The sequence below is a fragment of the Leucoraja erinacea genome, chromosome 1, assembly GCF_028641065.1.
Source record: "Leucoraja erinacea ecotype New England chromosome 1, Leri_hhj_1, whole genome shotgun sequence".
NCBI classification, from domain to species: domain Eukaryota; kingdom Metazoa; phylum Chordata; class Chondrichthyes; order Rajiformes; family Rajidae; genus Leucoraja; species Leucoraja erinaceus.
The window spans coordinates 84171252-84194802 of record NC_073377.1 but is presented as its reverse complement, the minus strand read 5'-3'; the positions used below and the strand labels follow the sequence as shown (position 1 = coordinate 84194802).

The window sequence follows — 23551 nt, the reverse complement described above, 5'->3', positions numbered from 1 at the left end:
AGAATACGACAGTCTTTAACACAGACATCCCCACACAGCAGAAGCAGTTTCCCACTGTGAGGGAAGGCTCCAAAATTCAGTCATCCTCCTCTGTTGTTCAACCTTGGTTGGGGGGCTCCCGAACCCCTCGCAGTTGCTGCTACGGGCGGCCCGATGTTCAGGCTCGCTCGCCGGGATGATGGAACTCCGACGTCGGAATGGGAGAACCACCTCCACGGCTTGGACATCCGAATCGGCCACTTCTTACCGGAGGCCACGCTGGGCAGATTCAACGCTGGTGGCCCTCGGCAAAGGGTCCGAGGATACCGCAATGGTGAATTCAGCCCCGCCCACGCTGGGAGCTCTCCATACCTCAGCTTCGCAATGTTATAAAATAGTAGAAAATGTAAGACCCAAGATGCAAGCCAGCAGGAGGCAATGTTCACCTACCAGAATTTTTTTTTGGAACCAATTAAAGTAGCTGGCCATGACTATTATTTTTTGAACCAAGGACAGAAAATGGTCAACTCAACCTTCACTCCATCCCCACCCCTACTGCCAACGTGATGCCAGCTACTGACCAGCAGCCAAGATGAACTGCTGAGTGAACAGAGAACAGGATTAAATTAAAAGGTAATGAATATTTGTGGGTTGTACTTAACGTCGAGACGGCCTGTCGCTGGTCAACTGCCTAGCCTCATCACTAGTAAATGAGTTGTCAGGAAAAGCCACGCCAAGTCAATGAATAAATCATTGTGAACTGAACGCCTATGTGCATGTGGCACAAACTCCAGCAACAAAAGAGTAAATGGGATATTTACAAATCTGCACACGGAATTACACAAAAAAAAACTACAACGTGATCGGTTGTTTTGATTTGTTGATTAAAATATCCACTCTAAATGCAGAGCACTGAAAGACAGTATAGCAAACAAATGTTGTTCCACAGAATACTATTGCCTCCTTGCTGCTTCTCAATTACCATACTTACCAGACAGATCATTTGAATACAAATGAAAATTAAAACAACTTGCAACACCAGTAAATCAGTACATGGACTATTGTGAGCAGTTATTCCGGTCAAAGATCCTATATCAAGCAAGATAGACCACTCGACGAAATAGACTTAGTACGGTCATGGGCAGATTCATGGGTAATTTTAGGCCCCATTTCTGTTACCGGCTTCCGTCTCCGCACCAAAGATCCCATAGCGGAGCAAAGATAATTAATGCGGAGACGGAAGCCTGTTACGGAAACATCCTCGTAAAAATAAAAGTTATTTGGCAAAAATCTTCTCCTCATTTTCAGAATTTTAATTTATTAACATAAACGGTTCCCCCGCAACGTTGATTACACTGCGAGTCGGGTCAGGTCGGGTTACGGAAACGGATGAAAAAAAGGCCCACGTTCCGTTCCGTTGCATGCTACACGTCAGCCCATTGCATTTAGCAGGAGTGGTCGATCTTGCTCCGCTGTAGGATATTTGGTTCCGGTTGCCTCACAAGGATGTCATTGCACTGGAGAGAATGCAGAAAGGGATTCAGCAGGGAGCCTGGTTTGGAGGACTTTTAAGAGAATAAAATGGATAGGCTGGGCTTGGAACACAGGTGCTGAGATGACCCGACACAAGTATACAAACATTTCCAGAGGCATAGAAAGGGCCGGTAATCAGAATATTTTTCACTCTGGAAGGAGCCTCACAAACAAGAGGCCATATGTTTAAAATGAGGAGTTTTAATGGGGATTTGACAGAGATTTATTTTTCTGCATGGTGTGTAGTTGATGGCAGAGGAGGCGAAATCAGATACAAAGCAATATGTTTAAGAGACATTTAGAAAGGCACTTAAATAGGCAGGATGCAAAAGGATACAGATCTAATGCAGCCAAATGGCTTTAGTCTAGTGTGTAAAATGTTTGACATGGACGCAATGGCCCAAAGAGCCCATTTCTGTACTATAAAACCAACTAGAAACCATTTGAGGTACACGGCATTGGATAATTTGGATTCCTTCTACCAAAAACTAGGAATGTCTCCACATTAATACAAGTACTCCAATGACCAACCTGCGTTGTTTTTCCAGAGCCAGTCTCGCCAACAAGCACAAAGGATTGATGTTTGGCCAAGATGTCACCGAACCTTTCCTTGTAATCCCACACAGGCAACTGCAGTCTCTTTTTCAGGATCTCATAATAGCGTGGCGTGTGGGGCAAGTTGGTGAATGGATTGATAGCCTGTTGGTGAAGTGCCGGTGTGGAAATGAGAGGCATATTGCCTCCTGTTGTCAAAGCTGCATTAGACAAGTTCCTTGCATCTTTTTCACGATCCCGATCGCGTTCCCGATCCCTATCACGATCGCGTTCCCGATCTCTATCACGATCCCTATCTCGGTCCTTTGAGCGTTCATAATCTTTGTCACGGTCTCGGTCTCTATCTTTTCGCCTGTTGGAAAACAAGAAAACAAATTGGTGTTTTACTTCCAATACAAGCTTACCACATAAAACAGTTCATTTAGCTTATCTTTCAGTTATCTAAGACATTACAATTTCAACCTATCTATAAATTATCATTCAACCTCAATTTTGTAAATGGCCAAGAAAGAAAGGTGACTGTCAAATCAATTTAATAGGACAAAAGCCTAAGCCATCTTGCACGCAACTTCAAGTGTCATGTCCATTTGGATTTCAGCACAAGAAGGTTCTGGGATTGGTGGATGATCAAAATAAAAATGATTAATGCTGGAAATAATCAGGTCAGTCACCATCTGTGAAAGAAAAACAAACTTAATATTTTAATCAATAACCAATCACCCAAAACAAATATTTCAGAATATACAGAAACGGGTTGGGGCGGAGTAGGAAGTGGGGAAAAGCAGAACCAGTCCAAATGAACTCAAAAGTCATCAAGAAGGAACTGCAGATGCTGGAAGATCGAAGGTACACAAAATTGCTGGAGAAACTCAGCGGGTGCAGCAGCATCTATGGAGCGAAGGAAATAGGCGACGTTTCGGGCCGAAACCCTTCTTACTCAAAAGTCGCCTGCAAACGTCTAGCCGATTACAATGTAATAACAGTATGGAAGACCGAGTGTGTAGGAGGATCGAATGGCAGATGCTCGTTTACACTGAAGGCACAAAATGCTGGAGTAACTCAGCTGGACAGGCAGCATCTCAGGAGAGAAGGAATGGGTAATGTTTTGGGTCAATACTCTTCTTCAGACTGCGAGTCAGGGGAGAGGGAGTGGACAGGGTAAATCAGAGTTTGAGTGAGACGAGAAGCTGATGAAAATGAACACAGACTGATGATCCAAAAAACAATTTCTATTCTGCAGCTTTTCGCAATACAAATGAAACAGTTTATTTAAAAAATGCAAGGAATACAGAACATTGAATTGAAAGTCAAATTCTCCAGTTTCAATTGGGAAGTATGTTTGCCATCTGGAACAATGAGATGAGAGAAAGTAAAAATGCAGGCATTGCATCTCCTTGATATGCAAGGGAATGCGTTGTTCAAATGGAGGACAAACAGCCCAGAAGGACAAAATGAGAGGAAATGGCAGCAAGGTAGCAGTGAGTAGAGCTGCCGCCTCACAGCGCCAAACACTCAAGTTGAAGAGCAGAATGCCATAGCTAATCATTTACTTCAACACTCTCCTGTACTAAAACGCACACACACACACACCCCTTGATTCCCTTGACATCTGACAATCTACCTATCTGCCTTCAATAAGCACGCCTCTTAGGGAGGGAGTTCCAAGTATTTACTACCCTGAGGGCATATGAAATGTCTTCTTACCTACCCAGAATAGAAGATTTCTTACCGTAAGATAGTGATTTCTCAGTAAGCTTTCATTTGGGGGGGTGAAAAAATAGGGGGGGAACCGTTTTCGGTGACCTTTACAGAGATGTGACCTTTCTCAGTGTCATGTCTCCGCCCCCGCCCCGTGGCCTAACTGGATTGGTGCGGCCTTTCCTGGAGACCAGCCCGGAGCTTCAAGCCGCAAGCGTAGCACAGAATTACCATTGTGGAGCAGGCGATCCTTTGCCACGGATCGCTGTGGAAGTGCTCCAATTTTTTTTTAAATTGTATATTGTGTTCTTTTGTTTTAAACTTGTATGGCTGTATGGTAACTCAAATATCACTGTACGTCAATTGGTGCATGTGACAATAAATGTGAACTTGACCCCTAGTTGTAGACAATCCAGCCGAGGTAAATTATCTATTATTTTTAAATGAGAACTACCATTCATTATAAAATGTAGACAGTAAGCCCTACCCACTTAACCCCACCCCCCAAAAAAAAATGCACATATCAATTTAGTGAACCTGTACACAATATTTCAGCTGTAGTTTTAACAGGATCCATTAACTGCAGAAGAGTGGTTAACAGTAGAATTCTGAAGCAGGGCTGGAGGGGGTGTGGAGTATTCAATACAACATGACAGATCCTCTATTACAACCATGGTCTCATCTCTTTCTTAACCACCCTTCATGTCTTGTGTCTTAATTCCCCCTTCATGCCTTGTGTCCAGAAATTCATCTCACATCTTATTTTCAGCAGCTTGGCCTCCTCTGCAGTCGGCAATAGAGATTTCCGCTGATTCAACACGTTATGAGTGAGGGAATTTCTCAACTGGGAACTAAATGACTGACTACACCATCACCCACAGCAAATCCTGGCATCACATCACTCCAGTCCTCAAACAACTTCACTGGCTTCCCGTCTCCCACCGGATCACCTACAAAATCCTGATCCTCACCTACAAAGCCCTCCACCATCTGGCCCCCCCATATCTCACTGACCTCCTCTCCCCCTACCAACCCTCACGGTCCCTCAGATCCACATCAGCTGGTCTCCTCTCCATCCACAAGTCCAACCTCTGCAGTTTTGGGGACAGAGCCTTCTCCAGGGCAGCTCCCAGGCTCTGGAACTCGCTCCCCCAACTGATCCGCAATTCCGTGTCCCTCACCATCTTCCAGTCCCACCTCAAGACCCATCTCTTCACCTCTGCCTATCCTTCACCCCACGTCCCCCTCCCTTTTCATCTGTGCATTAATTGCCTCATATTGTGTTTTGAATTGAATTATGTCTTTACTTTGTGTACTAGTCATGTCTCTACTATTTATTTCATTCCCCTTACATGTTTTTCCTCTACCTGCTAAATTTTTGTAAGGTGTCCTTGAGACTCTTGAAAGGCGCCCATAAATAAAATTTATTATTATTATTATTACACCATGTCCCGAGCCTGTAACTACTCACCACTGCCACCTCCTCCCCAGCACCACAAGCCCCAGCCATAGCAAATATCTGCCCAACATCAAGACCAGTCAGCATTTTGTACATTCATGTAAACACCAGTGAATACCTGTTGAGTCAATATCTCCTCGTACACGAACCCCGTAATCCCAGGAATCATACCGCATTGCGCCCCTCCCTCTATAGCATGCTGTGTAACGGTGGCAAGACATATTTGACCCAGTATTAAAAAAATCTTGCCTTCTCAATTGGTCAGTGTACAAAGATATGTTCAGGTTCACATTTATTGTTACATGCACCAATTGGTAGTGATATTTGAGTCACCATACAGCCATACGAATGAAAATAACACAATACACAACACAATTTTACATAAACATCCACCACAGTGGAATCAACATTTCCCAATGTGATGAAAGTCAATAAAGTGCAGTTAATCTTCCTCCTTTTGTTCACCCTTGGTCGGGGCCTAAAACCTTTTGCAGTCGCCGCTATGAACGCATCTCCGTCCAGGTGTGACTGAAAAACGGTTTCCCCATATTCCCCCCCACCACCCCCGACATAAGACATACTGAGAAAAATTTAAGCATACATTTAGACGCACTAAAAATAACAAATAAGGCAAAAGGACCGACGAGCTGCTGGCAAGGCAGCCACTGTGGTGGCGCCACCCGATGGACTATGCACACCCCTTTGCACAACAACATTGCTCAAACCTATCACTTCTACTTAAACATAACTCGACTTCCCCGGGACACGAATACAAATCATTACGTCTCCAATGATTAGAATCATAGAGTGTGGAAACAGGCCCTTCGCCCATACCGGCCAACAATGTCCCAGCCACACGAGTCCCACTTGCCTGCGCTTGGTCCATATCCCTCCAAACCTGTCCTATCCATGTACCTGTATAACTGTTTCTTAAATGATGGGATAGACCCAGTTTCAACTACCTCCTCTGGCAGCTTGTTCCATCCACCCACCACCCTTTGTGTGAAAATGTTACCCCTCGGATTCCTATTAAATATTTTCCCCTTCACCTTAAACCGATGTCCTCTGGTCCTCGATTCCCCTACTCTGGGCAAAAGACTGTGTATCTACATCCAGGTGTGACTGAAAAATTATTCCTATAATGATTTTGTATACCTCCTTAAGATCTCCTCTCATCCTCCTGCGCTCCATGGAATAGAAACCCAGCCTACTCAACCTCTCCCCGTAGCTCACACCCTCTAATCCTGGAAACATCCTCGTAAATCTTTTCTGAACCTCTTCAAGCTTGACAATATTTTTCCTATAACATGGTGCCCAGAACTGGACACAATATTCTAAATGCTGTCTCACCAACGTCTTATACAACAGCAACATGACCTCACAACTTCTATACTCAATACTCTGACTGATGAAGGCCAAAGTGCCAAAACCCTTTTTGATCACCTTATCCACCTGCGACTCGACCTTCAATGAACCATGCACCTGTACTCCTAGATCCCTCTGCTCTACAACACTACCCTGAGGCCTACCATTTACTGTGTTGGTCCCGCCCTTGTTCGACGTCCCAAAATGCAACACCTCACACAATTCCATCATCCATTCCTCCGCCCACCTGGCCAATCGATCCAGATCCTGCTGCAATCGTGCACAACCATCTTCACTATCTGCAAAATAACTAACTTCTGTACCATCAGCAAACTTGCTAATCTTGTCCTGTATGTACTCATCCAAATCATTGATGTAGATGACAAACAGTAATGGGCCCAGCACCAAACCCCGATGGGCCTGGCCCACTTAGGCGATTTTTCAGACGACAGTCATCATGAGGCATCGACTAGTTTCCAGAATGCGGGAACGCCTCACGACCATGAAGGAGACTACCTGGCAACCAACCGCAAACATGTGGCGACCGCATAGCCGCCTGCAGTCGCCTAGGTGGGACAGGCCCATGAGGCCACCACTAGTCACAGGCATCCAGTCCGAGAAGCAACGTTCCACCATTACTCTGCTTCCTTCCATGGAGCCAATTTGCTATCCATTCGGCTATCTCTCCTTGGATCCCATGCGATCTAATCTTTCCAGAGCAGCCTACCATCCGAAACCTTGTTGAACGCTTACAATAGACAATAGGTGCAGGAGTAGGCCATTCGGCCCTTCGAGCCAGCACCGCCATTCAATGTGATCATGGCTGATCATCCACAATCAGAACCCCGTTCCTGCCTTCTCCCCATATCCCCTGACTCCGCTATCTTTAAGAGCCCTATCATGCTCTTTCTTGAAAGTATCCAGTGAACCGGCCTCCACCGCCCTCTGAGGCAGAGAATTCCACAGACTCACAACTCTGTGTGAAAAAGTGGTTCCTCGTAACCATATAACCATATAACAATTACAGCACGGAAACAGGCCATCTCGACCCTTCTAGTCCGTGCTGAACACATAATCTCCTCTAGTCCCATATACCTGCGCTCAGACCATAACCCTCCATTCCCTTCCCATCCATATAACTATCCAATTTATTTTTAAATGATAAAAACGAACCTGCCTCCACCACCTTCACTGGAAGCTCATTCCACACAGCTACCACTCTCTGAGTAAAGAAGTTCCCCCTCATGTTACCCCTAAACTTCAGTCCCTTAATTCTCGTGTCATGTCCCCTTGTTTGAATCTTCCCTACTCTCAGTGGGAAAAGCTTTTCCACGTCAACTCTATCTATCCCTCTCATCATTTTAAAAACCTCTATCAAGTCCCCCCCTTAACCTTCTGCGCTCCAAAGAATAAAGCCCTAACTTGTTCAACCTTGTTCATCTCTGTTCTAAATGGCTTATCCCTCATTCTGTGGCCCCTGGTTCTGGACTCCCCCAACATCGGGAACACGTTACCTGCCTCTAGCGTGTCCAAACCCTTAATAATCTTGTCTGAAGAAGGGTTTCGGCCCGAAACGTTGCCTATTTCCTTCGCTCCATAGATGCTGCTGCACCCGCTGAGTTTCTCCAGCTTTTCTGTGTAACCTTAATAATCTTATATGTTTTAATAAGATCTCCTCTCATCCTTCTAAACCCCAGAGTATTCAAGCACAGCTGCTCCATTCTCTCAGCATACGACAGTCCCGCTATCCCGGGAATTAACCTTGTAAACCTACGCTGCACTCCCTCAATAGCAAGAATGTCCTTCCTAAAACTGTACACAATACTCCAGATGTGGTCTCACTAGGGCCCTGTACAACTGCTGAAGGACCTCTTTGCTCCTATACTCAACTCCTCTTGTAATGAAAGCCAACATGCCATTCGCTTTCTTCACTGCCTGCTGTGCCTGCATGCTTACTTTCAGAGGCTGATAAACAAGGACCCCCAGATCCCGTTCTACTTCCCCTTTTCCCAACTTGACACCATTTAGATAATAATCTGCCTTCCTGTTTTTGCTACCAAAGTGGATAACCTCACAGTTCACACTGCCACCCAGCTTTGTGTCATCTGCAAATTTACTAATGTTACTTTGAATCCCTTCATCTAAATCAGTGATGTATATTGTAAATAGCTGCAGTCCCAACACTGAGCCTTGCGGCACCCCACTAGTCACTGCCTGCCATTCTGAAAGGGACCCATTAATCCCTACTCTGTTTCCTGTCTGCCAACCAATTTTCTACTAAATAGGCCTACTTTCAATTTTCTGCTAAATAGGCCTACTCCGATGGACAACACCATGGATGATTTGGTCTTCGGCCTCATCCCACGTTCCTGATCAAGCCCCATTGGCCTCAATCCAAATGTACATTCAAGCCTTGCCCTAAATTCCCAGTGGACAGACTCAGAGCAGCAGGGTTATTCTTTAAGGTGAGAAAAGATTTGTGTTGCATAGGATAATATAACCATATAACAATTACAGCACAGAAACAGGCCATCTCGATCCTTCTAGTCCGTGCCGAACACGTATTCTCCCCTAGTCCCATATACCTGCGCTCAGACCATAACCCTCCATTCCTTTCCCGTCCATATAACTATCCAATTTATTTTTAAATGATAAAAACGAACCTGCCTCCACCACCTTCACTGGAAGCTCATTCCACACAGCCACCACTCTCTGAGTAAAGAAGTTCCCCCTCATGTTACCTTGCAATTTGTAAAGGCCAAATATGCAGAAATACATCTAAAATTAAAGCCAATGTGTGAACCCTTAACTTGATCGTTTTACATTTACTCAAAATCCAGGACACTTTCCTAAAGGTGCAATTTTATAAAGAAAATCTTGCAAACTATAGATAAATCAGTCTTTTCTCACATAATTAAACGTGCTACATGTGCACTTAAGAAATGATCAGTAAAAAAAAAAATTGAAAAGCATAGAACTGCGGATGCTGGTTTACAAAAACAATGCAATGTGCAGGCCCAACTTAGCCGGTCAGGCAGCATCTCTGGAGAATTAGGATAGGTGATGTTTCGGGTCGGGAGTCTGAAGAAGCGTCCTGACCCAAAACCTCATCTGCTCATGTTTTATCAAAGATGCTGCCTGACGCGTTGAGTTACTCCAGCACTTTGTATCTTTTTTTGAACTACAAAGATTAATCTCTTTACAGAACTTGAGTCAAAAGCCAGATGAGGAACTGACCCATTTCTTACTGTTTTACCTAATTTCACTACCAACACACCATTTTCTTCTCATGAACTGACCTTTGTGCCTTTCCCAGTTTAACTCTAAAATGTAAGCATGCTCCAGACATACAATGGTAGCAATGTGTTTCTTTGCTTGTGACAATGGAGATCCTCCTCCGTGTCAATCACCTAAAACATGCCAAACATTATGTAAATATGTATTCTTCGCTTAATGCACCAGGTGCATAAAAACACATATGTCGGATAAATTAAATCTCGCTCAGTTATTCTTGATGATCCTGCAGCTTGTGGAAACGATTTCAGGGGATGAAAAAAAACATTCTGTTGGCACAGCAGTTTCAGCTAATATCTGGGACTTAAACTTTCCACACTAGCAGTAATAATGATTCCAGATAATGCTACAAATAAATGGTATTGTTGCAGTTGATAACATCTTTTGATTAAAATCAAAAAGATATACACAAGATGCCATTGCTACCAAAAAAGGAAAGAAAGGCAAAGAAATAAAAGAGAGCCAAAGCACTTCAGAGGGTATCACCTTGTGAAAAAAAGTTGAGCGACAGAAGTGGATTTTCATGTTTTAACATCTCTTTTGGGCACTAAGGCCCTGTATCCCTGTGGTTAAATTTGTAAAAACTCAGCCACGAGATGGGTCATCCAAACAGAATTGCTACCAGACTGATTCCTGGAATGTCAGGACTTTCATATGAAGAAAGGCTGGATAGGCTCGGTTTGTACTCGCTAGAATTTAGAAGATTGAGGGGGGATCTTATAGAAACGTACAAAATTCTTAAGGGGTTGGACAGGCTAGATGCAGGAAGATTGTTTCCGATGTTGGGGAAGTCCAGAACATGGATCTCCAGTGCTATGTCCATATATAGGTTCAGCAACATCCAGAATCTTAAGATTCACCTTTGCAAATGCAACATTGAATTCACCAAAATCAGTGTTAATGTAGCAAAGCTAATAAAATGTTAACTCCTGCTCACTGGGTGGTACTTTTCTTTGGACCAGTCTCACATTTGACACCAAGCTTAGACACATTGGAAACTGGACAACAGTCCAACTGTATGCAACTTTATTTTCAAAAGCCAAAGTGAATCATGCATGATTTACAAATGCCAAGGCACGCAAGTGAATATTATATTCCACAATGATTGACTTGATATATTCCACAATGATAAATTTATTCTTAGCTCTAATTTTATGCATAATGTTCTCTTGCCAATTATATCTCCGTAACATTTCATGGGATTAGTCATGTAAAATCAAGATACAATCAAGTAAGTAGACCAACATGATCAAAGTTAGGTCACGCTGAACTTTTCACCTCAAACGGTAACATTGAAATGGACATTCACCGTAAAGACGAGAAATATTGAAATATCAGACCGAGTTAAATCGGACACCAGCCTTCACACATAGAGCCATTTTACAAATCTTGACAGGTCTGATATCAGCCCTTCTTCGACCCCATTACAAGTCTCTTCTGGTTCCAAATATGAAAATAAATTCCTGGAGGTAGGAGGCATGTTACCAGGTTCAGGGCAAGGACACTTACTTTCCTTTGCGAGATCATTACTGGTCCATTGCAACAATTACCCAGAAATGTTTACAGAAGGCAGCAATGCAGCCAGATGCTGAGGAGAGAGATTAAGGAATGGGGGATGCAGCTTCACCTTAACGCAAGTGCAAAATTAGTATTAATGCTCTTAACAAGAGCAAGTACTTGGTCACAGCAATTTTACAGATAGACACCTCACTGGTCACATTAATTCTCAGGATAAAAAGCCACATCAGTGGTTTGTGGGTTTTTACACTATCTTCCATGACTGCATGCTGGTTCTGCTGGTAAATGGTGGAAGGATTCCATTGTTCTTGGAAAATATCCATCTCTTTATTGCTGTCAATCTGGCCTCAAACACCTCGATGGAAAACCACACAAGATCCCAGCAGTTAGGTCACAATTCCCCAAGTTGCGGTCCAATGAACTGCTTAATTTTGCCTGTCGAGGCCTGCTCGAGTTTGAGACCAGCTTAGCAGTGACAACCATTTCTGGCTTGACTGCCGATCCATGGCCTGCGTAGAATCACCCACACCTTTTGCTGTAGTAGAGTTCAGACGAAGCACCACAACTCAGTTGCATGGTCCAGGATCCCAGGCACAACTGCACCATCGCAAAATCTCAGCTACTTTTGTCATTTTCACTGCTTGTCACAAACCATCCTCCTATTGAAAGCACAGGTCCACTCTTCCCTGTAATCTGTACAGATTAGTTTGTTTTTTTTGCCATGAGGATGATCAGGGTGTTGAAATAAGAGGAACCTGGGTTTGCTTTTATAACTCGAACCCGACACAGAGCGATTCTCAACAACACAATTACTTTTCATGGCCAGCTCCATAAAAACACCAGATGACCAAGAGAACTTGCTACCCACTTGCCACAATGAGCAGAGCTGCTAACAAATGTGCACTTGCACACTGGCTATGGTGTTGGTCCACTCGAATGAAAATATTGGGCTGTAAGCTCTCAGTTTAATTTTTTGGATGCCCAATTCCACAATGTGGAAATGGAAGGTTCATTAAGTCTGTCTGTGTGGTGATATTTGAGTTCCCAACCGGCAGTTATTTCAACACCTAATTTCTTACCCATATAAAGGCAGAAGAATAAACACGTCTAGAGCACACACTTATGTCCAACTAGTTTTGGGCTGGACTCCTGCCAGTCTCCGCCACAATTGGTGACCCCAGATGCCCAGGAGTGTAATCCTGGAAGGGAAATAAAAAAAAAAAAAATGCATTCTGCCGCTCCCGCCTACAAGGCCGAACTCAACACGGTCTCCTGAAGCTGCCTACATTGCAGCCGAGGGTTTGGTTTCGACAGGCCGAATCCCAATTTCACATCAGGACCACGATCTGGCAGGCCCACAGACCCAGGACCACGCCCACAGGAGAGGAGAATGGCTGAGCCACAGACCAGAACAGGTCTTTCAGCACCTGATGGACACTGTGGTGCCCGGACTCGACTTCCTGTTTGTCTACTTGGACGACATCCAGATGGCAAGTCGCTCACTTGAGGAACACTGCGTCCACCTGCGTCTACTCTTCCAGCACCTCAATGACCAATTCGGCATATGGGCCATCAACTTCCTGGGGCATCGGGTGACACGGCACGGAGCAGTGCCTCTACCGGACAGGGTCGAGGCAATCCGCCAGTTCCTGCGGCCTGCTACGGTGCGTGTCCTCCGGGAATTCGTAGGGATGGTCACATTTTACCACCGGTTCGTCCAGGTGGCTGCCGAACTTTGCGGCCGCTTTTTCAGTTGCTGATGGGAAGCAACGGGAGATACAGTGGGACGCTGTCACCATGGCGCCGTTTGAAGGGGCGAAGGTCTTGGCTCGGGCGACAATGCTCGTGCATCCGTCGCCCGATGCCCCCACAGCCCTTACCGTGGATGCCTCGGACTCTGCGGTCAGCACCGTTTTGGAACAGTCCGTTAATGGCCTCTCGCCTTGTTTAGCCGGCACCTGAGGGTTGCGGCGCAGCACTACAGCGCTTTCAACAGGGCGTTGCTCGCCTTACACCTCGCAGTGCGGCACTTCCAGTATTTCCTCGTGGGCCGTTCCTCCGTAGCTTTCACGGACCACAAGCCCCTCACATTTGCGTTTGCAAAGGTTTAGGATCCTTGGTTCGCACGTCAGCTAGCGGCTATTTCGGAGTATACAACGGATGTCCAGCACATCGCTGGGAAATGCAACCTCGTGGCGGATACTTTGTCCCATCTGGCAATTGCAGCCGAGCTTAACCCGGCCACAGGGATGGATTACTCCAACTTGGCGGCAGCCCAGCTGGCGGACGATGAGATGCCTGCGTACCGCACCGCGATCTCTGGCTTGGTGCTTGACGATGGGGTTCCACTGCACATCAGAAAAAGCCAGAAAAAGCAGCATACCGGAGGACTGGGAGAAATTCAGAGACCAGCAGAGGAGGACAAAGGGCTTAATTAGGAAAAGAAAAATAGATTGTGAAAGAAAACTGGCAGGGAACATAAAAACTGACTGCAAAAGTTTTTATAGATATGTGAAAAGAAAGAGATTAGTTAAAACAAATGTAGGTCCCTTGCAGTCAGAAACAGGTGAGTTGATCATGGGGAAGAAGGACATGGTGGACCAATTGAATAACTACTTTCGTTCCGTCTTCACTAAGGAAGACATAAATAATTTGCCGGAAATAGCAGGGGACCGCGGGTCAAAGGAGTTGGAGGAATTGAGTGAAATCCAGGTTAGCCGGGAAGTGGTGTTGGGTAAATTGAATGGATTAAAGGCCGATAAATCCCCAGGGCCAGGTAGGCTGCATCCCAGACTACTTAAGGAAGTAGCTCCAGAAATAGTGGATGCATTAGTAATAATCTTTCAAAACTCTTTAGATTCTGGAGTAGTTCCTGAGGATTGGCGGGTAGCAAACGTAACCCCACTTTTTAAGAAGGGAGGGAGAGAGAAAACGGGGAATTACAAACCAGTTAGTCTAACATCGGTAGTGGGGAAACTGCTAGAGTCAGTTATTAAAGATGGGATAGCAGCACATTTGGAAAGTGGGGAAATCATTGGACAAAGTCAGCATGGATTTACGAAAGGTAAATCATGTCTGACGAATCTTATAGAATTTTTCGAGGATGTAACTAGTAGCGTGGATAGGGGAGAACCAGTGGATGTGGTGTATCTGGACTTCCAGAAGGCTTTCAACAAGGTCCCACATAAGAGATTAGTATACAAACTTAAAGTACACGGCATTGGGGGTTCAGTATTGATGTGGTTAGAGAACTGGCTGGCAAACAGGAAGCAAAGAGTAGGAGTAAACGGGTCCTTTTCACAATGGCAGGCAGTGACTAGTGGGGTACCGCAAGGCTCAGTGCTGGGACCCCAGCTATTTACAATATATATTAATGATCTGGATGAGGGAATTGAAGGCAATATCTCCAAGTTTGCGGATGACACTAAGCTGGGGAGCAGTGTTAGCTGTGAGGAGGATGCTAGGAGACTGCAAGGTGATTTGGATAGGCTGGGTGAGTGGGCCAATGTTTGGCAGATGCAGTATAATGTGGATAAATGTGAGGTTATCCATTTTGGTGGCAAAAAAAGGAAAGCAGACTATTATCTAAATGGTGGCCGACTAGGAAAAGGGGAGATGCAGCGAGACCTGGGTGTCATGGTACACCAGTCATTGTAAGTAGGCATGCAGGTGCAGCAGGCAGTGAAGAAAGCGAATGGTATGTTAGTTTTCATAGCAAAAGGATTTGAGTATAGGGGCAGGGAGGTTCTACTGCAGTTGTACAGGGTCTTGGTGAGACCACACCTGGAGTATTGCGTACAGGTTTGGTCTCCAAATCTCAGGAAGGACATTATTGCCATAGAGGGAGTGCAGAGAAGGTTCACCAGACTGATTCCTGGGATGTCAGGACTGTCTTATGAAGAAAGACTGGATAGACTTGGTTTATACTCTCTAGAATTTAGGAGGTTGAGAGGGGATCTTATAGAAACTTACAAAATTCTTAAGGGGTTGGACAGGCTAGATGCAGGAAGATTGCTCCCGATGTTGGGAAGTCCAGGACAAGGGGTCACAGCTTAAGGATAAGGGGGAAATCCTTTAAAACAGAGATGAGAAGAACTTTTTTCACACAGAGAGTGGTGAGTCTCGGGAACTCTCTGCCGCAGAGGGTAGTCGAGGCCAGTTCATTGGCTATATTTAAGAGGGAGTTAGATGTGGCCCTTGTGGCTAAGGGGATCAGAGGGTATGGAGAGAAGGCAGGTACGGGATACTGAGTTGGATGATCAGCCATGATCATATTGAATGGTGGTGCAGGCTCAAAGGGCCGAATGGCCTACTCCTGCACCTAATTTCTATATTTCTATCACATCTGACCGGGGCGCTCAGTTAACATCCGAACTGTGGTCCGCCTGTTGGGGACGCAGTTCCACCACACGACAGCGTACCATCCGCAATCAAATGGGTTGGTGGAGCGGTTCCACCGCTGTCTGAAGGCCGCCCTGAAGGCTTGTCTCACAGGCTCTGGGTGGATGGACGTCCTCCAAGGAGGATCTGTCAACGTCCTCAGTGGAGTTGGTATATGGTGCTCCGCTCACCGACCCCGGGGAGTTTGTCCCTGCTGCTGCTGGGTCCCAGGAAACCCCGTCATCAGTGCTAATCCGCTTGCGGGAGAGGGTCGGAGCTCTGTCTCCCATCCCAACGTCGCATCATGGGGTGGCCCCTTCCCATGTGCCACTGATGGGTTGCCCATACGTTTTTCTTCGCCGTGACTCCCACAAGTCACCCTTGCAGCGCCCTTATGAAGGTCCCTTTCGCGTGCCTACTACATTCGATTTGGACATGGGAGGCCGGCGTGAAACGGTGTCTGTGGCTCGTTTGAAACCGGCCCACTTGGACCTGAACGAGCCAGTCCATGTGGCTCAACTGCCCCGTCGCGGGCGTCCACCATCCCGGGCTCCCGGAGATTCTCCCGAACCGAGCATGCCCCTGGGTGCGGGTTTGTATCTACGCATTCGCGCCGCCTCGTGCAACGTCCTGTGCGGTTCGGTGCCTCTGGTTCGGGGGGGGGGGGGTCATGTGGCGGCACCTGATAGCCACCCAAGGTCATAACGAACCATCGGCTCTAGTGGGCGGAGTCTTGGTGGGGGAGGCGCGAGTCACGGGGTCGTTATCCGAGTTGCTATTTAAGGCCGGGCAACACCCGTGTCAGCTGGGGAGTAGGGAGCTGTAAGCAGAAGAATAAACACGTCTAGAGCACACACTTGTGTCAGACTAGTTTTTGGCTGGACTCCTGCCAGTCCCCGCCACAAAGTTTCCAAAACGAGTTGACCATGCAAATATCAAGTACTTACAAAGCAGTATTATGATTTAATCTTGATAGATTTCTGCAATGAATTATGTCCATTGAGATGTTTTCCCCTCAAAGAGTGCCCCCCCCCCTTCTGCTAGACAATTTATACAAATTAGATAGTTTCCAAAAAATGAAGCTGTAATAATGAAATCTCACATTTAGCAAGTGTAACAAAGGCATTGTCAGAATTGGCAATTTCCATAACAAAGGATGCAACAAACCACCAAGAAGCTTTGCTCCTGCCAATCATTCAAATGCACCAGAGTACTCATTTGCCTGCTGAACTTAAACAGAGATACATAATAAATAGTAATTGAAAGTTCCAACCAGGATTCAGTGGAACCTCAATAATAGTAATAGTTATGCTGATGATCTTCAGTCACTGCCGACTCACCCCAAGCCCAGTATTGTGCTCAGCCCCACTGCAGATATTTCAATGACACAATTCAAGCCGACTCTTGACCAATATTGGAAAGAACGTCTCAATACGACCGTGCTTGTTGGACGGGACAATGTGTATTTCCAAAACATCCTTAAAGGTGGCAAAATGAAACACTGCTCTTGGGGGCGGGGGGAGGTATTATCATGAGAATAGGAAGATGGGAGGACGACCATTAAAGGTTTTAATGAACATATCAATTGACTGAAAGTCAATACAAGCACCCAGTGAGAGTCGGAGAACAAGCAGAGTTACTTTGTATAAGCCGAGGACTACAGAGGCATTAGATGAGTGTTCAACCAGGGCATTTGAATCACCAAGTTTGGATGCAAAATATGAATGAGGGTTTCAATGGCAGAAATCGTGAAATCTCTTAGAGCTGGAAGTTGGACAAGTGACTAGAACCTAAAGGTCGCAAAAATAGTCAGAGATCAGCCAATTTAGTTCAGTGATACAGCGCAGAAACAGGCCCTTCGACCCACCAAGACCGCGCTGACCAGCAATCCCAGCACACTAACACTATCCCACACACACTCGGGACAATTTACACAAACACCAAGCCAATTAACCTACAAACCTGTACATCTTTTTGGAGTGTGGGAGGAAACCCACGCGGTCAGAGGGAGAACGTAAAACTCCATACAGACAGCAAACGTAGTCGGGATCGAATCCAGGTCTTCAGTGTTGCGTGGCAGCAACTCTACTGCTGTGCCACCGTTTCGATTTACATCAATTAAAATTTACAACTGACATCTGTTAATTGGTTCATTATTATATGGGACCTTACCTGGTATAAGTTGGCAATTGCATTTCCTAGTAACTATTCGAGTACCTCAGGGCTCCGAAATTTCAAGACTGGGAAAGGAATCATGCAAATGCAGATTTCCTTTCTTCACAAATAAGCCAGTTTGCTCTATTATACGTTGCTTTAGATTTGAACTTATTTTCTCAAAATTAATCCTTGTTCACAATCCAAAAGCGTAGATAAGTTTTCTGGGATAAAATCCTGTAATTTACCAGGCCAGCGAGAAGCAAATCTTCTAATAGTTAAGTTAACAACTCCAACATTCAGATCCAGCTACGGATTAGTCAGATCTCCCATACTATCTCTTCAGTGATGGAAAGGGAACTTAATACAATTAAATACACTGGTGACTTGACCCATTCATTACTACATGGGTGAAATTATTTAGGAGTACTTTGGCCTACCAACTAGCAAATCCATTAGTCTAATTTACCTAAGCCAGCTAGCCGGCGCAGTCAGAAAGGTCTCGACCCGATACATCACCCATTCCATTTCACTAGAGATGCTGCCTGACTCACTGAGTTACTCCACCTTTTTGTGTCCAAGTCAGTATGCCACTCAAATCTACATCACAGTCTTTCAGTATAGGGAAACATCTTGCAAGGATGTGCCTTTCTGGAAATACAATTAAACACAATGGGCAGTGGTTGATAGAATGGACAGAACACTTACACTAGAGTGATAGCATGTCTCTCAATCTATTTGGTTCACCAACAGGTCATTGCCTTGATCTGACTCGGGGACCAATGTCAGAACTTCCTTCTGCAAATCCCACTTCCATGGGGTGTCCTGGGCCATTGACCAGGCACTTGCATCTGCTGCCATTCTGCGACTCAGGCCATCAGCTAACCCCACACAGCACCAGTGAATTAATTGTGGGATGAGGTCCTTGCAGGCTTCCCACCTCAAGCCACAAATTATGCCCATGGAGTCCATGGCAGGTTTACAGCTGTCCCAGTCCAGTGTATGGTTGAAAACTATTTCTGCGAGAAGGGCAAGCAGAGCTTGTTTCATTTCATTCCATCACTGAATGATTTTAACTGTATTTCTATGATTTTCCAGCCTCTTTTTTGAAAAAACAATTTCTTTGAAATCATTATTTTTTTACTAGTTTTGTGCATTTCTGAACCTGGCTGAAAATGCAACTGAATCACAAACATTCAAAAACTGTAACAGCTGAGCAGTTGTGTGTAGGACTTCACCAGCTGTCAAACCTCTGGTGAAGTCCCCACAATTGCATTCACCAGGACTATCCGGATGCTGCACTCTGACACTCCGACAGCAATAGTGGACATCCACGTCGCACAGGAAACACCATAACCTAACTGTAAGCAGACAGCAGTCTCAGAGCAAGGAAAGATCTGCACCAATGCACATGGCAAGTTTCATCACCAAAGCTTAATTTCCATATACCCAACTTTATTAATGACACGTGGGTTGACTCAGTGTGTAAATTGGTCATGTGCAGGTCGAGAAACATTGCCCGAGAGGATCCTTTACACTGAGATTACTAATTAACCTCATCAAATTATAAAACACAAAACCTAAGATAATCTGCTCCCAAGTTGGTTCCGGAATACAACATTATATAAAAACGATTCCAAATGTATTCAATGGTCATATTTTTGGATCAAATTTTGCTCAGATGAGTTGACCAATCTCAGAAATAACAAACCCCAATTAATATATTAATTATGTTACAAACCATTAATTGTTTATTAATTTCTTCTCAATTCAATTGCCGTCTGTGATGCTGGGAGGGAGACAAGGGAGCAAAAAGGGAGGTAATGGGAATAGTTTCTAATCAATATCTCCTGCCTGCTTCCGTTAGCTCCTATCGCCATGGGTACCACTTAACTTTCCCATTAATAGATGATGTATCTATTGAACTACAATGACATTTCCTTCTGCAAGTAAGTAACATTAACTTACTTCAGTTTTTTGGGCAATATTACTTAAAATGCTTCCAACTGTACGCTAATGAAAATCAAAATTAATACTGGATGTGCACCTCCTTACTACTTCTGCAGATAGACACAAAAAGCTGGAGTAACTCAGCGGGACAGGCAACATCTCTGAGAAGGAAATGGGACGTTTCAGAATGAGACCCTTCTTCTCGACCCGAAACATCCTGCTCTCGAGAGATGCTGCCTGTCCCGCTGAGTTACTCCAGCTTTTTGTGTCTATCTGCGGTTTAAACCAGAATCAGCAGTTCCTTCCTACACATCCTTACTTCTTCCTGCTGAATGCAGAATATAACATACTTCAAATTTCCTGCGTGATTTTGATGGGGGGGGGGGGGGGCAAGATAGTTCTCTATGTCTTTTTCTTAATCTGCGAAAGCAGATAGTCAAGTAATAGAGAAAAAAAACAGCGAGTACACAAATGGACAACACCAGATTTTGGGATGGAACAAGAGCTTTGAAAACTTACACAGAACAAGTTGGAACAGCTAATTAGAATGAGGACAAGGTGGGCAAATGGAAAAGGAGCTAAGGGAACAAAAATATCAAAAGAGTGAAGGGGTTCAAAAATAAATAACTTGCACAGAATGTAAGGAATAAAACTGAGAAAAGAGGCAATAGAATGCTCAGCAAAACGTTTAAACAAATGGACGCTGTTTTAACAAAAAATATAGCACCAATTGTTTACTTAACCAGGTAACTAAATCACATTAATTGTTCAAACATCTCAAGCCCCAGCACTCGATGAGGTAAGAGATGGTAGAACATATTGAATCGGTTACTAGGTGATTTTGACACTGAACAAAAACATTTGTGGGGAAAAATAATCAACGCATTGATTGGTGAACGGACTCAACACATTGACTTTAGCAGACAGTACAGCTTAAATGAATAAATGCCTTTTACAATTCAGTTAAATGTTTTATTCATTTAACAGGCAAGCTTATTATTGGAAAAGATAGAAGAGGGCGTTGTGCTTGGAGACTCTATTCTCAGAAATGTGTTATTCTTTTATCCGTTATTGATGCAAGTTTTCTGGACTGGATTAGAAACTCAAAACATGATCACAACTAAAAAGAATAAAAGGAATGAAAAGCAGCAATAATTAAGGGACAATGCTGAGCATTAGAACAAGTATTTGAACAGGGAAAAATCTATTCAGCTTTATGTTTCAAAGAACATTTTACGAAGACAATACCATCCAATTAAAGGCAAGCAGCTTTGAAGTGCAATTTAACATATTGTTGTGAGGAAAACAAAGGAAGACAAAGCAAGCTTCTACAATAGCAATAAGAAAATGAATAAATCATCAAAATGTTCATGCTTTAAGGGTAAAATGTTTAAGAACTGCAAATGCTGGAAAAATCGAAGGTAGACAAAAATGCTGGAGAAATTCAGCGGGTGAGGCGGCATTGATGGAGCGAAGGAATAGGTGACGTTTTGGGTCGAGACCCTTCTTCTGATGCTGCCTCACACGCCGAGTTTCTCCAGCATTTTTGTCTACCTATGCTTCAAGGGTAGCTAGGAGCAAGTAGAATGGGAACCAATACCCTGGATCTTCTTCAAAACTATATCATGGGAACTTATATTCCAATTGGCAAATTAAAGAGGATCTCAGTTTAACATCCTATTTGAAAGACAATACCTCCAACAGTGTAGCATTCCTGAACAGATTAGATCACCAGAGATGTGTATTTGAACAATCGGAACAGGACATGCACCCAATATCATCTGACCTGGGGCTGCACACGGAGACATCGCCAACACATAATAAAACCATAACATATGGGCAGAATTAGACCAATCGATCCAATCATGGCTGATCTATTATTCCTCCTCAACCCCATTCTCTTGCCTTCTCCCCGTAAACTTTGACACCCTAACTAATGAAGAACCCATCAATCTCTGCTTTAAAAATACCCAATAACTTGGCCTCCATAGCCATCAGTTTTTTACCACCCTCTGGCTAAAGAAATTCCTCTTCCTCTCCATTCTAAAGGCAAGTCCTTTTATTTGATGGGTGTGTCCTCTGGTCCTAGACTCTCCCATTATTGAAACCATCCTTTCCACTGGGCCTACCTGGGCCTTTCATTATTTTCCACATCTCCGAGAAAAGAAAATGTGAAACTTCATTCGCTTCTGGGAGACTCCAGCACGGGGTCATCTGAACTGCAGGCACTCCCTGACTGACGCAATAGGCAAGTTACGTAAACTCACATTAACGTAAAGAATTCACAATAGGAGTTCCCATTTTGTGAATGACCTTTGTTATCACAACGGGAAGGTGGCGAGGTCTTCCCATCTTTATCATAGTTACCCGGACTCATTGCTCTTCCAGTTTCAGCCACTATCGGTGTGACACTGGGAAGGCACCCGAGAACGAGGGAGGCGGTGTCCAGTTCACGCAGCCATTGTCGCGGCTCACGTTGTAACCCCTGGCGACAGCATTTTCTTCAGGCCGCTGCGACTTGCAGGAAGCGCTCAGTCAGTCACTGGGGTTCCATCCCTCTCACACGCTGCTGCATCTTCCTGTCAGCCACCTCTTTGTCTGCTCCAAGCTCCACCTCCCCCGGAGTCACCAAGACTTTCCATGGTGGAAGATTTCAGCTACTACAGGGAGGAGGTGGGTGAGGCAGCGTAAAAAAAGATTTAGTAAGGATTGACGGAATGTAAGTGGGAAAGAAATGGAAAGGTACCCAGGAATTCGCCATTCAGCCCATCAGGTCTACTCCGTCATTCAACATGGCTGATCTATCTCTCCCTCCTAATCCCATTTCCCTGCCTTCTCCCCATAACCTCTGACACTTGTACTAATCAAGAACACCTGTACTGCTCAGTATGAGTGAAGAGTCAATGTTTGACAAGCATGGGAGTGGGTGGATTGGTTTATTGCACACTTCCTGTTTATCTTTGACAGTTGCATACTATTGACAGAGACTTGAACCACTTGACGTATTCCTGGGTACTATTCTATTTCTCTCCAACTTACATTCCGTAAATCCTTACTAATGGCCCTGTCCCACGGTACAAGTTCATTCCAAGAGCTCTCCAGAGTTTAAAAAAAAAATCAAACTCGTGGTAAGCACGGAGAATGATCGTAGGGGGTACGTCGGAGCTCGGGCCGTCTCTTAGCGGCTCGTAACACTAACGGCAGGTAGTCGGGAAGACTCGCTAACGCCAGGTAAGCTCGGGAAGACTTTTCAACATGTTGAAATACGTCCACGAAAGCCCCGAGTACCGACGAGCGACCATTACCGTAAATCTCCGATTTTGAATCAAGGCAAACTCGGGAGAGTTCTTGGAATGAACTCGTACCGTGGGACACGGCCATGAGCCAGATTTTATGCAAATCGGAATCTGCGTAAACAAAGTACTGCAGATGTGGTTAATACGCAAAGTGCTGGAGTAACTCAGCAGGTCAGGCAGCATCTCTTGAGAACATGGATAGGTGGCATTACAGTTAGGGACACTATTTCAGACTGAATCAGCCTGCTGAATTACTCCAGTACTTTGCATCCTTTTACTTTTTCATCTGAACCAGCTGCTGCACCATCCGGTTGACATGTCTGTCGTTGCGGCTCACTTTGTTGCCCCTGGCCGACGGTGCATTCTTCAG

General features: G+C 44.8%; 1 protein-coding gene across 3 annotated transcripts in view; it reads right to left on the bottom strand.

Moving 5' to 3' along the window:
• dhx15 (DEAH (Asp-Glu-Ala-His) box helicase 15) overlaps window positions 1-23551 on the bottom strand; it is a 117684-nt gene that overhangs the window by 79255 nt on the left and 14878 nt on the right. For all 3 annotated transcript variants that reach the window (XM_055638214.1, XM_055638195.1, XM_055638204.1), the window contains exon 2: window positions 2044-2419. In XM_055638214.1, the coding sequence (XP_055494189.1) occupies window positions 2044-2419 (376 nt within the window). The remainder of the gene's footprint in view (window positions 1-2043; window positions 2420-23551) is intronic.